Raw genomic sequence first — 10,791 nt, 5'->3', positions numbered from 1 at the left:
GCCCTGCTGCCTGCAGCTGCCTGGGACAGCTGGGCAGGGGGCTCTGGAGAGCGTCTGCAGCCAGGATCTCAGTGGGTGTCCTGAGCCCCCCAAAAGCCCCCCAAAGCCATGAGCCCTGAGTCCGCTGAGCCTCCCAAACCACCTGAGCTCCCCAGATTTCTGAGGGCTGTGAACCCTGAGCCTCCCTGAGTCCCCCAAACCCTAAGCTGCCCCAAGGCCTAGACCCTGAGCCTGATGCGAGAAAATAGAGTGAAAACCCTAAAACTCTGCAGACAGGAGTTGCACAGATGACAGGAACTATCAACAGTCAGGCAGGAGCCTCATTAGCTGCGAGAAGGTCTGGAGCTCGGCCTGTGCAGCGCTTCAGAAGGGACGGTCAGTACAGGCGCAGAGGAGCTCCACAAGCATGTCCATCAGTAGCCTTCTGACAAGGACTTGCTAAGTGCTAAAAGAAAAACTGCTGAAGTTGTAAGACTCGAGGACACGAGGTTAAAATAGTTGTGGTAGGGGGAGATCCCGACCTCCTACTCAAGTGGCCCCCCAAAGAGAGTGAACCCCTGCTCGGGGAGCATGCCCAGTAAAGTTAAAATGAACTGTACCTTCAAATTGAAGCGAGGAAGCAACTAACCAATAATTAGTTAGTAGTTAGTTAGTAGCTGTAGACTTTGGGCAGAACTAACCAACATATGTATAAATATGCATTGTGAGTGTTACAGTTGAATTTGAAATAACTAGAGTTCAAAATAAATTCACTAAGTATTTATTAAGGTAGGAAAGCAAAAAAAAAAAAAAAAACCCAAAAAAAAACCCCAAACAGTGCACAGCGCTGGGCCGCCGAGGAGTCACAGCTCCATCCAGGCTCGCAAATTCCGACAAGTAACACAGCCCTTTTATCCTCAGCTTCAAGACCGGTTTAAGCAAACAGTTATGCTCTCAGTCCCGTAGCAAGAAGCTGTATATTACAAAACTAAACTATTTTTACACTAAAGTCTAGACGAAGACAAAGTTGTCATAGTAACATGAGATTATGGTTTAACATTGGCCTTGAGAAGGTACATCTCCACCTCATGGTTAACAGTTAACTCTCTTCTCACCAGACAAAACATTCTCAAATCTGTTGCAGCAAGATCATTCCTTTTGTTAAAAACCCCTTTGATCAGCAAATTACCCTTAGTTACTTATTACAGTGAGTACAACTAGGTGTGCAAGTCAGGAGGAGCGATCCCCCTTGCACCTGGCGCTGCAATAAACACACCCGCTTTATAACTTACCCCGAGTTATGGAGTTTAACTCTGCACGTCAAGCCGAGCTCCTCTGAGCCCCTCAAGCTGCCTGAGCCCCCCAATCTCTAAGCCTTCCAAGCCCTAAGCCCCCCAAGCCCTGAGTCCCCTGAACCCCCTAAAACACCTGAGCCCCTCAAGTACCTGAGCCCCTGAGTCTCCCAAGCCCCCCTGAACCCTCTGAGCCCCCCAAGACCTGAATCCCCTGAACCCGTGAGCCCCCCAAGCCTGAGGATGTCCCTTTGCCCTCTGCAGCCCCCCTGCAGGTTTGGACATCCCCGTGCTGGGGGGGCTAAGCTGAGCTTCCCCCCTCCTCCAGCCCCAACCCTGCCTGCAGTTCCCTGCTGCTGGTGCTGGCAGCATTGCCAGGCCCATGGGGACCCCACTTGCCTGCACCCCCTCACCCCTTGCCCCGTGCCCACCCCCGCCACGGGGACCCCTGGCAGCCCTGTGCAGCTTTCTGGGGGCTGCCGGCTCCCCCTGGGCCCATCGCTGCAGCGAGTGCCTCAGTGCTCAGCCCAGCAGGGTATCTCCCTCGCCCCAGCTGTGTGGGAGGCAGCTCCAGTGGGGCTGGGGGGACATGCTGGGGGAGGTCTTCAGGTACCTCCGACCCCCGCATGCAGTGAGAGGCTGGGGATGAGCCCCCGGGCTTGGAGCAGGGCTGGGCGGTCAGGGGTCCCCAAGGGGCACTGCCTGCAGCCACCCCCACCACAGCCCTGCCCCAAGCCCGGCATCCCCTGCCCTGGTCCAGCACCCACCCCCCAAACCCAGCACCCACCCCCTGGCTCCGGTGTGTACTCCCCCAGCCCCAGTATCAGGACCCCAGCCCCAGTACTGGGGCTCGAGCCCCAGTATCAGGCCCCAGCCCCAGTTTCAGGATCCCAGCCCCAGCATCAGGACCCAGTCCCAGTATCAGGACCCCAACACCAGTGACAAGACCCCAGCCCCAGTCCCCCAGTCCCAGCATCAGGATCCAGTATCAAGACCCCAGCCCTAGTAAGAAGACCCCAACCCCAGTCCCAGGACCCCAATCCCAGTGAACCCCAGTCCTGGGACCCCAATCCCAGTGACAGGACCCCAACCTCAGTCCCGGGACCCCAATCCCAGTGACAGGACCCCAACCCTAGAGAAGGGATCCCAGCTCCAGGACCACTCCCACAGCTCAAGAGCCACCCGCAAGCACCAGCCTGGCCCTGTCCCCATGTCCCCAGCCCCTCAGCCGGGTAACCGGAGCCAGTGCTGGCTGTGACTAAGGTGACACCATCAATAATTAAGTGTGCAGCAGGGCTTGGCACTGCTCGCTGCCTGCTGCCTGTCTGCTGCCTGAAGAGTGGGGACAGGTAGGTGCCACCCCCCCCCACCCTGTCCCCTTGCTGCAGCTGGGGACCCCCAACAGCTCAGGGTGCAGGGTGTGGGGCACAAGATGTGGGGTGCGGGATGCAGGATATGGGGTGCAGGATGTGGGGCACAGGGGCAGCAAAGCTGGGCCAAGGTGAGTGTGAGGGGCTGTGCCAGGCATTGCCCCCCCCGAGCAGCCCCACAGCCCAACCCCCCAGGACCACTCAGCCCCAGCACAGGGGGCTCCCGGTGCCCCCACTGCCCCCAGAGCACCCCAGGGTGCCCTGGCCCAGCTCTGACCACAGCCCTGCAGCCCTGGGGGCCAGCAAATTGCCCCAGCAGCGCCAGAGCCCAGGGAGAGGCACTCCCAGAAGGTGCAGAGCACTGTCAGCTCATGGCATGAGTGAGAGCTGCAGGGCTAGCACCCTGGGAGGACCCCCCCACCCCAGCATGCCCTGTGGGGGGCCCTTTCCACAGCCTCACCCCTTCACCATGGTGTCACCGGCGATTGCCCTGGCCTTCCTCCCCTTCCTTGTCACCCTGCTGATCCGCTACCGGCACTACCTGGTGCTGCTGTACCGGGCAGTGCTGGTGGGCTGGCTGCGGGACCGGCTCACCGGCGTCCCACGGGAGCAGCGCGCCTTCCAGTACCTGCTGGCCCATGCCATCCCTGGGGACCCCCGGCACATCCTGCAGACCTTCGACCAGTGGTGCTACTGCTGCGAGCACCTCAGCAGCGTAGGGCCCATCAAAGGTGAGTGCAACCCTCACCCGCATGTGCTGCAGGGGTCCCTGCACCAGCCATGGCTGTGGCACCAATGGCATGGCCACAGCACCAATATTACCATGCCACCAATGGCATGGGGCCACTGCACCACTGGGGCAGCCATAGCATCATTGACACAGGCATGGGGTATCATTGGAATGGTTATGGCACCATTAGCACAGCCACACCACCAACGGCAGAGTCATGGGACCATCATCACAGCCATGGCATTGTTGGCATGGTCACAGCACTGCTGGTACAGCCATGGCACTGTTGGTTTGGCCACGGCACCATTGACTTGGCTGTGACACTGATGGTGTGGCCACGGCACCATTGACATGGCTGTGACACTGTCGGTGTGGCCACGGCACCATTGACGGGGCTGTGACACTGTCGGTGTGGCCACGGCACCATTGACATGGCTGTGACACTGTCGGTGTGGCCACAGCACCATTGGCATGGCTGTGACACTGTCGGTGTGGCCACGGCACCATTGGCATGGCTGTGACACTGTCGGTGTGGCCACGGCACCATTGGCATGGCTGTGACACTGTCGGTGTGGCCACGGCACCATTGACGGGGCTGTGACACTGTCGGTGTGGCCATGGCACCATTGGCATGGCTGTGGCACCACTGGTGCAGTCACAGCACTGTTGGGGTGGCCATGGCCACAACATCGCTGGCACAGCTGTGGCACTGCTGTTATAGGCCACGGCATTTATGGCACAGCTACAGCACTGCTAGCATGGTGGTGACACTGCCACCACAGTCATGGCACCACTGCCAGTGCTCAGCCCCCCCAGCATGGCTGGGGACAGGGGACAGGTGCTGTGGGAAGGGCTGACTCGGGGCACGTGGCACAGCTGCTCACCTCCTTCCTGCCACACTACACCAGACCTGCTGCCCCTCTCAGCGCTGTCCCCTTGCCCAGGGAAGGGGGGTCTGGGGGGTGCAGCACCCTGCCCCGCCCCCGCCCCCCAGTGCTGAGGCATCTGGGCCATGGCAGGGAGGATCGTGGAGCGGCTGCTCTATGAGCGGGCGCCGCTGCGGGTGCTGGAGCTGGGAACCTACTGTGGCTACGGCACAGTGCTGCTGGCGCAGGGGCTGCCTCCTGGTGCCCGCCTCTACACCGTGGAGTTGGACCCCCGCCACGCTGCCGTGGCCGAGAAGGTCATCCGCCTGGCCGGCTTCGACGAGCAGACGGTGAGCGCCCCACCTGGGAATGGGGAAAGGACGGCTCTTCCCACCACTGCCAGAGAGGAGAGGGGTGGGGGGATGACACTGCCACCCTGTCCCACCTCACAGCTGCTGCTGGGTGGGACAGGGGGGAGCGGCAAGGCGAGATCCTCTCCCACACGGAGCTCTCGCCACCGCTCACTCCCCAACACCCCACGCAGCAGGGTGGGGGGAGGGCTGCAGGTGGTGGGTCAGCACCCCGGTACCACAAGGCAGGGGCTGAAGGGGCTGTGGCACAGGTGGAGCTAATCGTGGGCCCATCGGAGGAGGTGATCCCCCGGCTGAGGGAGAAGCACGGCCTGCTGAAGGCCAACTTCGTCTTCATGGATCACTGGAAGCGCTGCTACCTGCGGGACCTGCAGCTGCTGGAAACCCACCAGCTGCTGGCTGAGGGGGCCACCATCCTGGCTGACAACGTCCTCTTCCCCGGTGCACCCCACTTCCTGCAGTACGCCAAAACCTGTGGTAAATACCGCTGCAAGGTGCACCGCGCCAGCCTGGAGTACTTCCACGCCATCCCCGATGGCATCGCCGAGCTCTGCTATACCGGTAACCGCTGAGCCAGGCAGCGAGCTCGTGCCTTGTGGTGACCACGGGGAACACTGGGTCCCCGACTAACCGCGCTCAGCTATAAACAAAGTCTCTGGAGGAAAGTGGTGGCTGCGGTGGTCTGTGGTGGGGGTGTGGCAGTGGGGGCAGTGCAGCAGGTGGGAAGAGGGGACCTCCTCCCGTACAACCTCCTGCCTGAGCCTCTTCCCTCTTACAGCCACAGAGAAACGTCTGCGTGAGACCCCAGGGAAGTGCAGTGGAAAGCCCGGCTCCCCAGAGACACAGACCCCCACCCAACCGCATGGCATCCCCGCAGCTCCCAGCACCCACCCCGGTGTGCCTCCGACACCAGATCCAAGGGCTGTTTTCTTGAAAACTGAGTTTATTAGAAAAGACGCTGTGCCGGGCTGAGCCACACGCTCCCCAGCGCCACTCCAGTGCCAATCTGCGCCCCTCAGGCAGCCTCACCCTGAGCCCCCCTGCCCCACGCAGCCCTCGCAGCAGCCATGGTGGGAGCTTCGCCAAACCACACACCAGGGCTCCAGAGCTGTGGAGGGCTCTTCCCCAGCCTCTGGTCTGGTGTGGCCACAGCAGAATTAGATCATCCACTGGTCCTGATCCTGCTCTGCCCCCTCCATGTCCACCTGGGAAGGGGAAAAGTTTGAGACCCTCCCCAGTCCCTGACCAGAGCAGGACCAAGCAGAGGGGGTGGAGGAGACAAGGCCCCCAGGTTCCCACGTGCTGCGCACCGTGCACCCCCCCACACTTTGGGGTCTTGGTAGGGCAGGGACACCAGCCCACACCCCCAGCCCTGCTCTTTACCTCATTGATCTCCCCATCATCAGGAGACTCATTATAATCATTCATCTCATCCATATCCTGCATATCCTCGTCATCCTCCGAGTCCTCCTCACTGTCTTCATCATCCTCGTCGTCCTCCTCTTCCTCCTCATCGTAATGCTGCAGACACACCAGCCCCACTGAGGGCTTTAGGCCATGGCCTGGAGCCACACCAACAACTCAACACCCCTGTGCCTGAACCCCGCGGCTTGCCCCTGCCTCACCGGCAGCACCACACCCACCTCAGATGCTGGCTTTCCAATGGGCACCAGGTTGTTGTCCTTCTCGGCTATGCTCTGGAGCTGGGAAGGGAAAAGGTGTGTGTGTGTGGGAAGGTGCATCAGCACCCTGACAGCTCCACAACAGCCCAGCATAGCTCCCCACCAGCAAACCAGCCCTTCCCACTTGGCTGCTGTCCCCTCCAGCCCTTGGGCCCCTTCCTAACAGTGGCTGGCAGCTGCTGGAGGAGTCCCACTGCCCCCAGCATCTCCAGGCAAGGGGCAGGCAGGGGAGAGCAGCTGCAGGCAGCTGCCTGCATGCCTTGGCACAAGGCAGAGTGATCCCAACAACACAGCAGCCACCCTGGGACGGAGAGGGTGTCCACATGCATGGCCTGGGGAGTGTGGGCAGGGCTCGAACACCGTATTTTTCTTAGCTTTTTTGTTTTATAAAAAAGAACCCAAACCCAAGGTGTCTGTTCAGCCAGAGACACAGATAATTAAAGCTCAATTAAAACACTTCAGCATCTCCCACCCAAAGGGACTTGAACCTTCTCCCAGACTATGAGGTTTTAATTATTGATTGAAATTATTTAATTGTAACAATTTAATCACCGAGGTTTCTTTTTTAAGCTTTAATCAAGTAGATGGTTTTCCCCCCCATACTCAGGGGCCGCTGTAGGGCTGTGGCACTGAACCGCACTCACAGTACAAGGCACTTGTGGGTTACTGGGATCAGAAATTGCCACTTGCCTTCCTCAGGAGGTTAATTAATTAACTGGGGTCTGCTGGCAGCACCAGCTGTTTAATCAACCCCCACAGACACCAGGGAGCTTCAGGCCGCTGCAGGCAACAAGGGACCAGCCTACACAGAGCCAGCGCAGCAGACAGGTCACAGCGACAAGCCCACCAGCTAGCAGTGCCTGTGACGGCAGCATTGGCTCCGGGACCCTGCAAAACCCTCAGATAAAAGGGAGAAACAGCGAAATCGCTGGGGGAGCGCCCCGGGAACCCCGGCCGCTGTTAGCAGGCTGGCGGCAGCGCACATGCAGGCCCCCAGCACTGCAGGTCACCGCGCGGGGAGGCCGGGACTCCCCTGGTGCAACCGGGGTAGGGGGCTGAGGCGCGGCCCCACATCCCTCGGCACAGCCCGGGTTGCGGGGACCCCCAGGAGCCCACTGCTCACCCGGGCCCGCAGCCCCTCCCGGGGCCAGTACTCTGCCCAGCCCCCCCAGCCCCCTAACCCGCCGGCCCGGGGCCCACCCAGGCCTGGTGCTGCTGCTCCTGCTGCTGCAGCTCCGTCTCGTCCACGCAAGGCCGGTCGAGGTTGAACCACAGGGACTCGGTGACGCGGGGCAGCAGAGAGGGGAACAGTGTAGACATGGCGCGGCGAAGGGGTACGTGTGAAAAACCGGGAGCGGGCCGGGCCTCCACCGGCTGCCGACCCGGAAGTACAACCCGGCCCTCGCCCTGCCGGAAGCAGTCGTGAAGCGCCGCCCCACACGGAACATGGGAGCAGGGAAGAGCGTGTCAACGGGGCCACGCCTGCAAGGGGCGGGGCCAGCTCCTCGGGGCGAGGCCTGATTGACAGCTGGGGTGGTTGTGTGCGTCACCCAGCCCACCCCCCCCGGGCGTCCGACTCCGGGGACCGGCCTCGGCGGGGAGATGTGACCCCTGGGGGGGGTCTGTGACCCCTTAGGGGCATCTCTGCCCGCCCCGAGGGGCACACTCCCCCCCCCCCCCCCCCCCCCCCATTATCTGTCCCTCCCTGTGGAGCACCTATGAGCTCCAGGGGGGGCACCTGCCTCCCCCGGGGTATCTGTGACCCCCACTGGGGGGCACCTGCCCTCTCCCGGGCATCTTCTGTGACCTCCGGGGGGGATCTGTGACCCCAATGGCAGGGTACCTGCCCTCCCCCCCCCCCCAGGGCATGTGTGACCCACACTGGGGGGGTACCTGCCCCCCCAGGGGTGTCTGTGACCCCCATGGGGTATCTGCTCCCCCAGGAGTATCTTCTCCCCACGGAGAAGATCTGTGACCCCAATGGCAGGGTACCTGCACCCCCAGGGGTGTCTGTGACCCCCCCACCTGGAGGCAGCTGTGACACCCCCTAGGGGTATCTATGACCGCAATAGGGGGGTAACTGTCACAGTCATGGAGCATCTACCCCCTGGTGGGGCATCTGTGACCCCTTCACAGAGTATCTGTGACCCCCCCGGGGCATCTGCCCCCCCCCCCCCCCCCCGGGGCATTTGTGACTCCCCCCCGGGGGTATCTATGACCCCAACAGGGTTGCAACTGCCACTCCCATGTGACATACCGTATCGAGCCCCCCGGGGCTATCTGTGACCCCCTCGGGGGTACCTACCCCACTGGGGACACTCCTTACCCACTGGCGCGTGTCCCCTCCGTGTATCCGTGGGGCCTGTGGGGCACATGGGGGCCACTGCCTGCCCCTGGTGCTGGCGTCGGGGTACAGGGCCAACTCCCCGCCGCAGCTGGCTGCGAGCGAAGGAAAAACAGCAACGAATAGATTTTGGCTGGCCTCGGCCCCTGCCTGGCGCCGCAGGACGGATCCTGGCTGCTGCAGAGCCGGAGCGGCTGGGCTCAGTCGGTTGGGACACAGCAGGGGCAGCAGGGCGCAGCGCCCCTTCCGGTCCGGACCCCTCCGTGTGCCGCCCGACCTGCCATGCCCCCGCGCTGGTGACAGGTGACGTGCCGTGATTGGTGGCCAAGGGTTGTGCTGCGCCGTGACCTTTGAGATGAACCACCCTCGTCCCGCAGCACCCGCCACCCGGTACCCCCCCCAGGTAAGCAGCCCAACCCCCCCGCCGGTGGTCCCAGGCTGAGGGTTGGCCGTGACAGTGAGGTTGGGGGGGGGGGGGGAACGACACAGACGCGGGGGACTTTGTCCCTGCCAGTGCCGTGTCCCCGCGGGGATGAGTGACAGTGCTCCCCCCGTGTTGCCATGCTGACCCCGCCATCGCTGCCAGCAGGACGATGGCAGCTGCGTGGCTACTGCTGGCACTCCTGGCTTGGCCAGCTGCAATCACCACCGCCGCGCGGGATCTGCTGCTCAATGTCTGCATGGATGCCAAGCACCACAAAAGGGAGCCCGGCCCCGAGGGGCAGCTCTACGGGCAGGTAGGGTCCTTCACCCACCGCCCCCAGCACCCCGTGGCATCACCCACCCTGGGGTCACCGGGCCAGACCCCAGCGGTGTCATGGGGGACCACCTGCGGTCTCCATTACCCGGTGCCACCCCCCCGTGGGTGTCTGTGCTTTCCATGTGCCGGGAAGGGCTGGTGAGTCCCTGCTGAGCCCTGGCTGCCTTGGTGCAGTGCGCCCTGTGGAAGGACAACGCCTGCTGCACCGCCAACACCAGTGTGGAGGCTCACCAGGACCAGTCCTACCTGTACAGCTTCAACTGGGACCACTGTGGGGCCATGCCAGAGAAGTGCAAGCGCCACTTCATCCAGGACATGTGTCTCTATGAGTGCTCCCCCAACCTGGGGCCCTGGATTGACCAGGTGGGTGCAGACCCCCCCTCCCCCCTGCCTCACCCTGGTGGACGGCGAGATGCCTGGGGTGAACTGGGATGAACTGGGGTGCCCCCATAGACGGACATCAGCTGGCGGAAGGAGCGGATCCTGTATGTACCACTGTGTCGGGAGGACTGCGAGCAGTGGTGGGAGGACTGCCAGGACGCCGTCACCTGCAAGGTCAACTGGCATAAGGGCTGGAACTGGACCACAGGTCAGTGGAGGGGCATGGGGACGCCCCCAAGTCACCACCTGGAAGGTGGCTGCATCCCCCCCACCCCAATGGCTTTGAGCATGTTTGGGGTGGAAGGTGATGGCAGGGAGGCTGGCAGTGGGGTGGGTGTCCCCATGCCACCCCAGGGTCAAACCCACCGGGGAGACCCATCAGGATCCTGACACCTCCACGATGCACAGGGGAACAGCACCTCCCATCCCAAAGACACCCCCTCCCCCCCACCTCACACCCCCTTCCCACAGGCACCAACCAGTGTCCCCAGGGCACCATGTGCCAGAAGTTCAAGTACGTCTTCCCCAAGCCGGCCACACTCTGCGAGGAGATCTGGTCCCATTCCTACAACTACAGCTCCTACCACCGCGGCAGCGGCCGCTGCATCCAGATGTGGTTCGACCCTGTGCAGGGGAACCCCAACGTGGCCGTGGCGCAGTACTATGCCCATGTCGCTGCTGCCTGCCCCACGCCCCCACTCCCAATGCTGCTGCTTCTGCTGCTGCCCACCCTCCTGTGCCTGCTCTGAGCAGGGGGAGCTGCAGGCAGGAGCAGGCAGTGGGTGGCCACAGGGGTGTCCGGCCTGTGCCGTGCCCCCCCAGGGGACACCCGCGTGCTGCTGTCATCCCCAACTCGCATGCAGCTGCGGAATAAATGCTCCTGCGCCGCTCAGCGTTGGGGTGCCATGGGGCTGGGGGTGATGGGATGGAGAGGGGAACGGTGGGGGGTCTCAGTCCTGCCCCACTTTGGAGGTGACGCGGGACCTCAGCCCAACTTCTCTGTGTCGCATTGTCCC

The 10,791-nt window shown here is 62.5% G+C and overlaps 3 protein-coding genes across 4 annotated transcripts; 2 read left to right on the top strand and 1 right to left on the bottom strand.

Moving 5' to 3' along the window:
* Positions 1-3,110: 3,110 nt before the first annotated feature.
* On the top strand, positions 3,111-5,180 carry TOMT (transmembrane O-methyltransferase). Its single transcript, NM_001282103.1, has 3 exons — positions 3,111-3,372; positions 4,391-4,587; positions 4,860-5,180. The coding sequence occupies exons 1-3, from the start codon at positions 3,111-3,113 to the stop codon at positions 5,178-5,180; spliced, it is 780 nt and encodes a 259-aa protein (NP_001269032.1).
* Positions 5,181-5,533: 353 nt separating this feature from the next.
* ANAPC15 (anaphase promoting complex subunit 15) lies at positions 5,534-9,900 on the bottom strand. 2 transcript variants are annotated; one of them, XM_027776840.2, is made up of 5 exons: positions 9,791-9,900; positions 8,617-8,729; positions 6,252-6,311; positions 5,992-6,129; positions 5,534-5,813 (listed from the first exon to the last, which is right to left on the bottom strand). In XM_027776840.2, exons 1-5 carry the CDS (start codon positions 9,843-9,845, stop codon positions 5,766-5,768), a joined length of 414 nt encoding a protein of 137 aa, XP_027632641.1. In that variant the 5' UTR covers positions 9,846-9,900; the 3' UTR covers positions 5,534-5,765. The 2 variants fall into 2 exon arrangements, with proteins under 2 accessions (XP_027632641.1, XP_005230474.1); XM_005230417.4 differs by lacking the exons at positions 8,617-8,729; positions 9,791-9,900 and adding an exon at positions 7,491-7,779.
* Positions 9,155-10,667, top strand: LOC101918194 (folate receptor alpha). Its single transcript, XM_005230447.3, has 4 exons — positions 9,155-9,371; positions 9,569-9,757; positions 9,848-9,983; positions 10,247-10,667. Exons 1-4 carry the CDS (start codon positions 9,228-9,230, stop codon positions 10,522-10,524), a joined length of 747 nt encoding a protein of 248 aa, XP_005230504.3. The 5' UTR covers positions 9,155-9,227; the 3' UTR covers positions 10,525-10,667.
* Positions 10,668-10,791: the final 124 nt, after the last annotated feature.

The sequence above is a fragment of the Falco peregrinus genome, chromosome 4, assembly GCF_023634155.1.
Source record: "Falco peregrinus isolate bFalPer1 chromosome 4, bFalPer1.pri, whole genome shotgun sequence".
Lineage (NCBI taxonomy): Eukaryota > Metazoa > Chordata > Aves > Falconiformes > Falconidae > Falco > Falco peregrinus.
Note: the sequence above shows the minus strand (reverse complement) of the source record. Positions and strands in the feature narration are given on the sequence as shown.

Excerpts from the sequence above, each read along its gene's own strand:
- ANAPC15 (XM_027776840.2), bottom strand. The coding sequence starts at position 9,845 with ATGGGGGCACCCCAGTTCATCCCAGTTCACCCCAGGCATCTCGCCGTC. Across the intron at positions 6,312-8,616 it reads GAGGGGACACGCGCCAGTGG|CTCCAGAGCATAGCCGAGAA; the intron begins GTAAGGAGTGTC and ends TTCCCTTCCCAG. Across the intron at positions 6,130-6,251 it reads TTGGAAAGCCAGCATCTGAG|CATTACGATGAGGAGGAAGA; the intron begins GTGGGTGTGGTG and ends GTGTGTCTGCAG.
- TOMT (NM_001282103.1), top strand. The coding sequence starts at position 3,111 with ATGGTGTCACCGGCGATTGCCCTGGCCTTCCTCCCCTTCCTTGTCACC. Across the intron at positions 3,373-4,390 it reads CAGCGTAGGGCCCATCAAAG|GGAGGATCGTGGAGCGGCTG; the intron begins GTGAGTGCAACC and ends GGGCCATGGCAG. Across the intron at positions 4,588-4,859 it reads CCGGCTTCGACGAGCAGACG|GTGGAGCTAATCGTGGGCCC; the intron begins GTGAGCGCCCCA and ends GCTGTGGCACAG.
- LOC101918194 (XM_005230447.3), top strand. The coding sequence starts at position 9,228 with ATGGCAGCTGCGTGGCTACTGCTGGCACTCCTGGCTTGGCCAGCTGCA. Across the intron at positions 9,372-9,568 it reads AGGGGCAGCTCTACGGGCAG|TGCGCCCTGTGGAAGGACAA; the intron begins GTAGGGTCCTTC and ends GCCTTGGTGCAG. Across the intron at positions 9,984-10,246 it reads GGGCTGGAACTGGACCACAG|GCACCAACCAGTGTCCCCAG; the intron begins GTCAGTGGAGGG and ends CCCTTCCCACAG.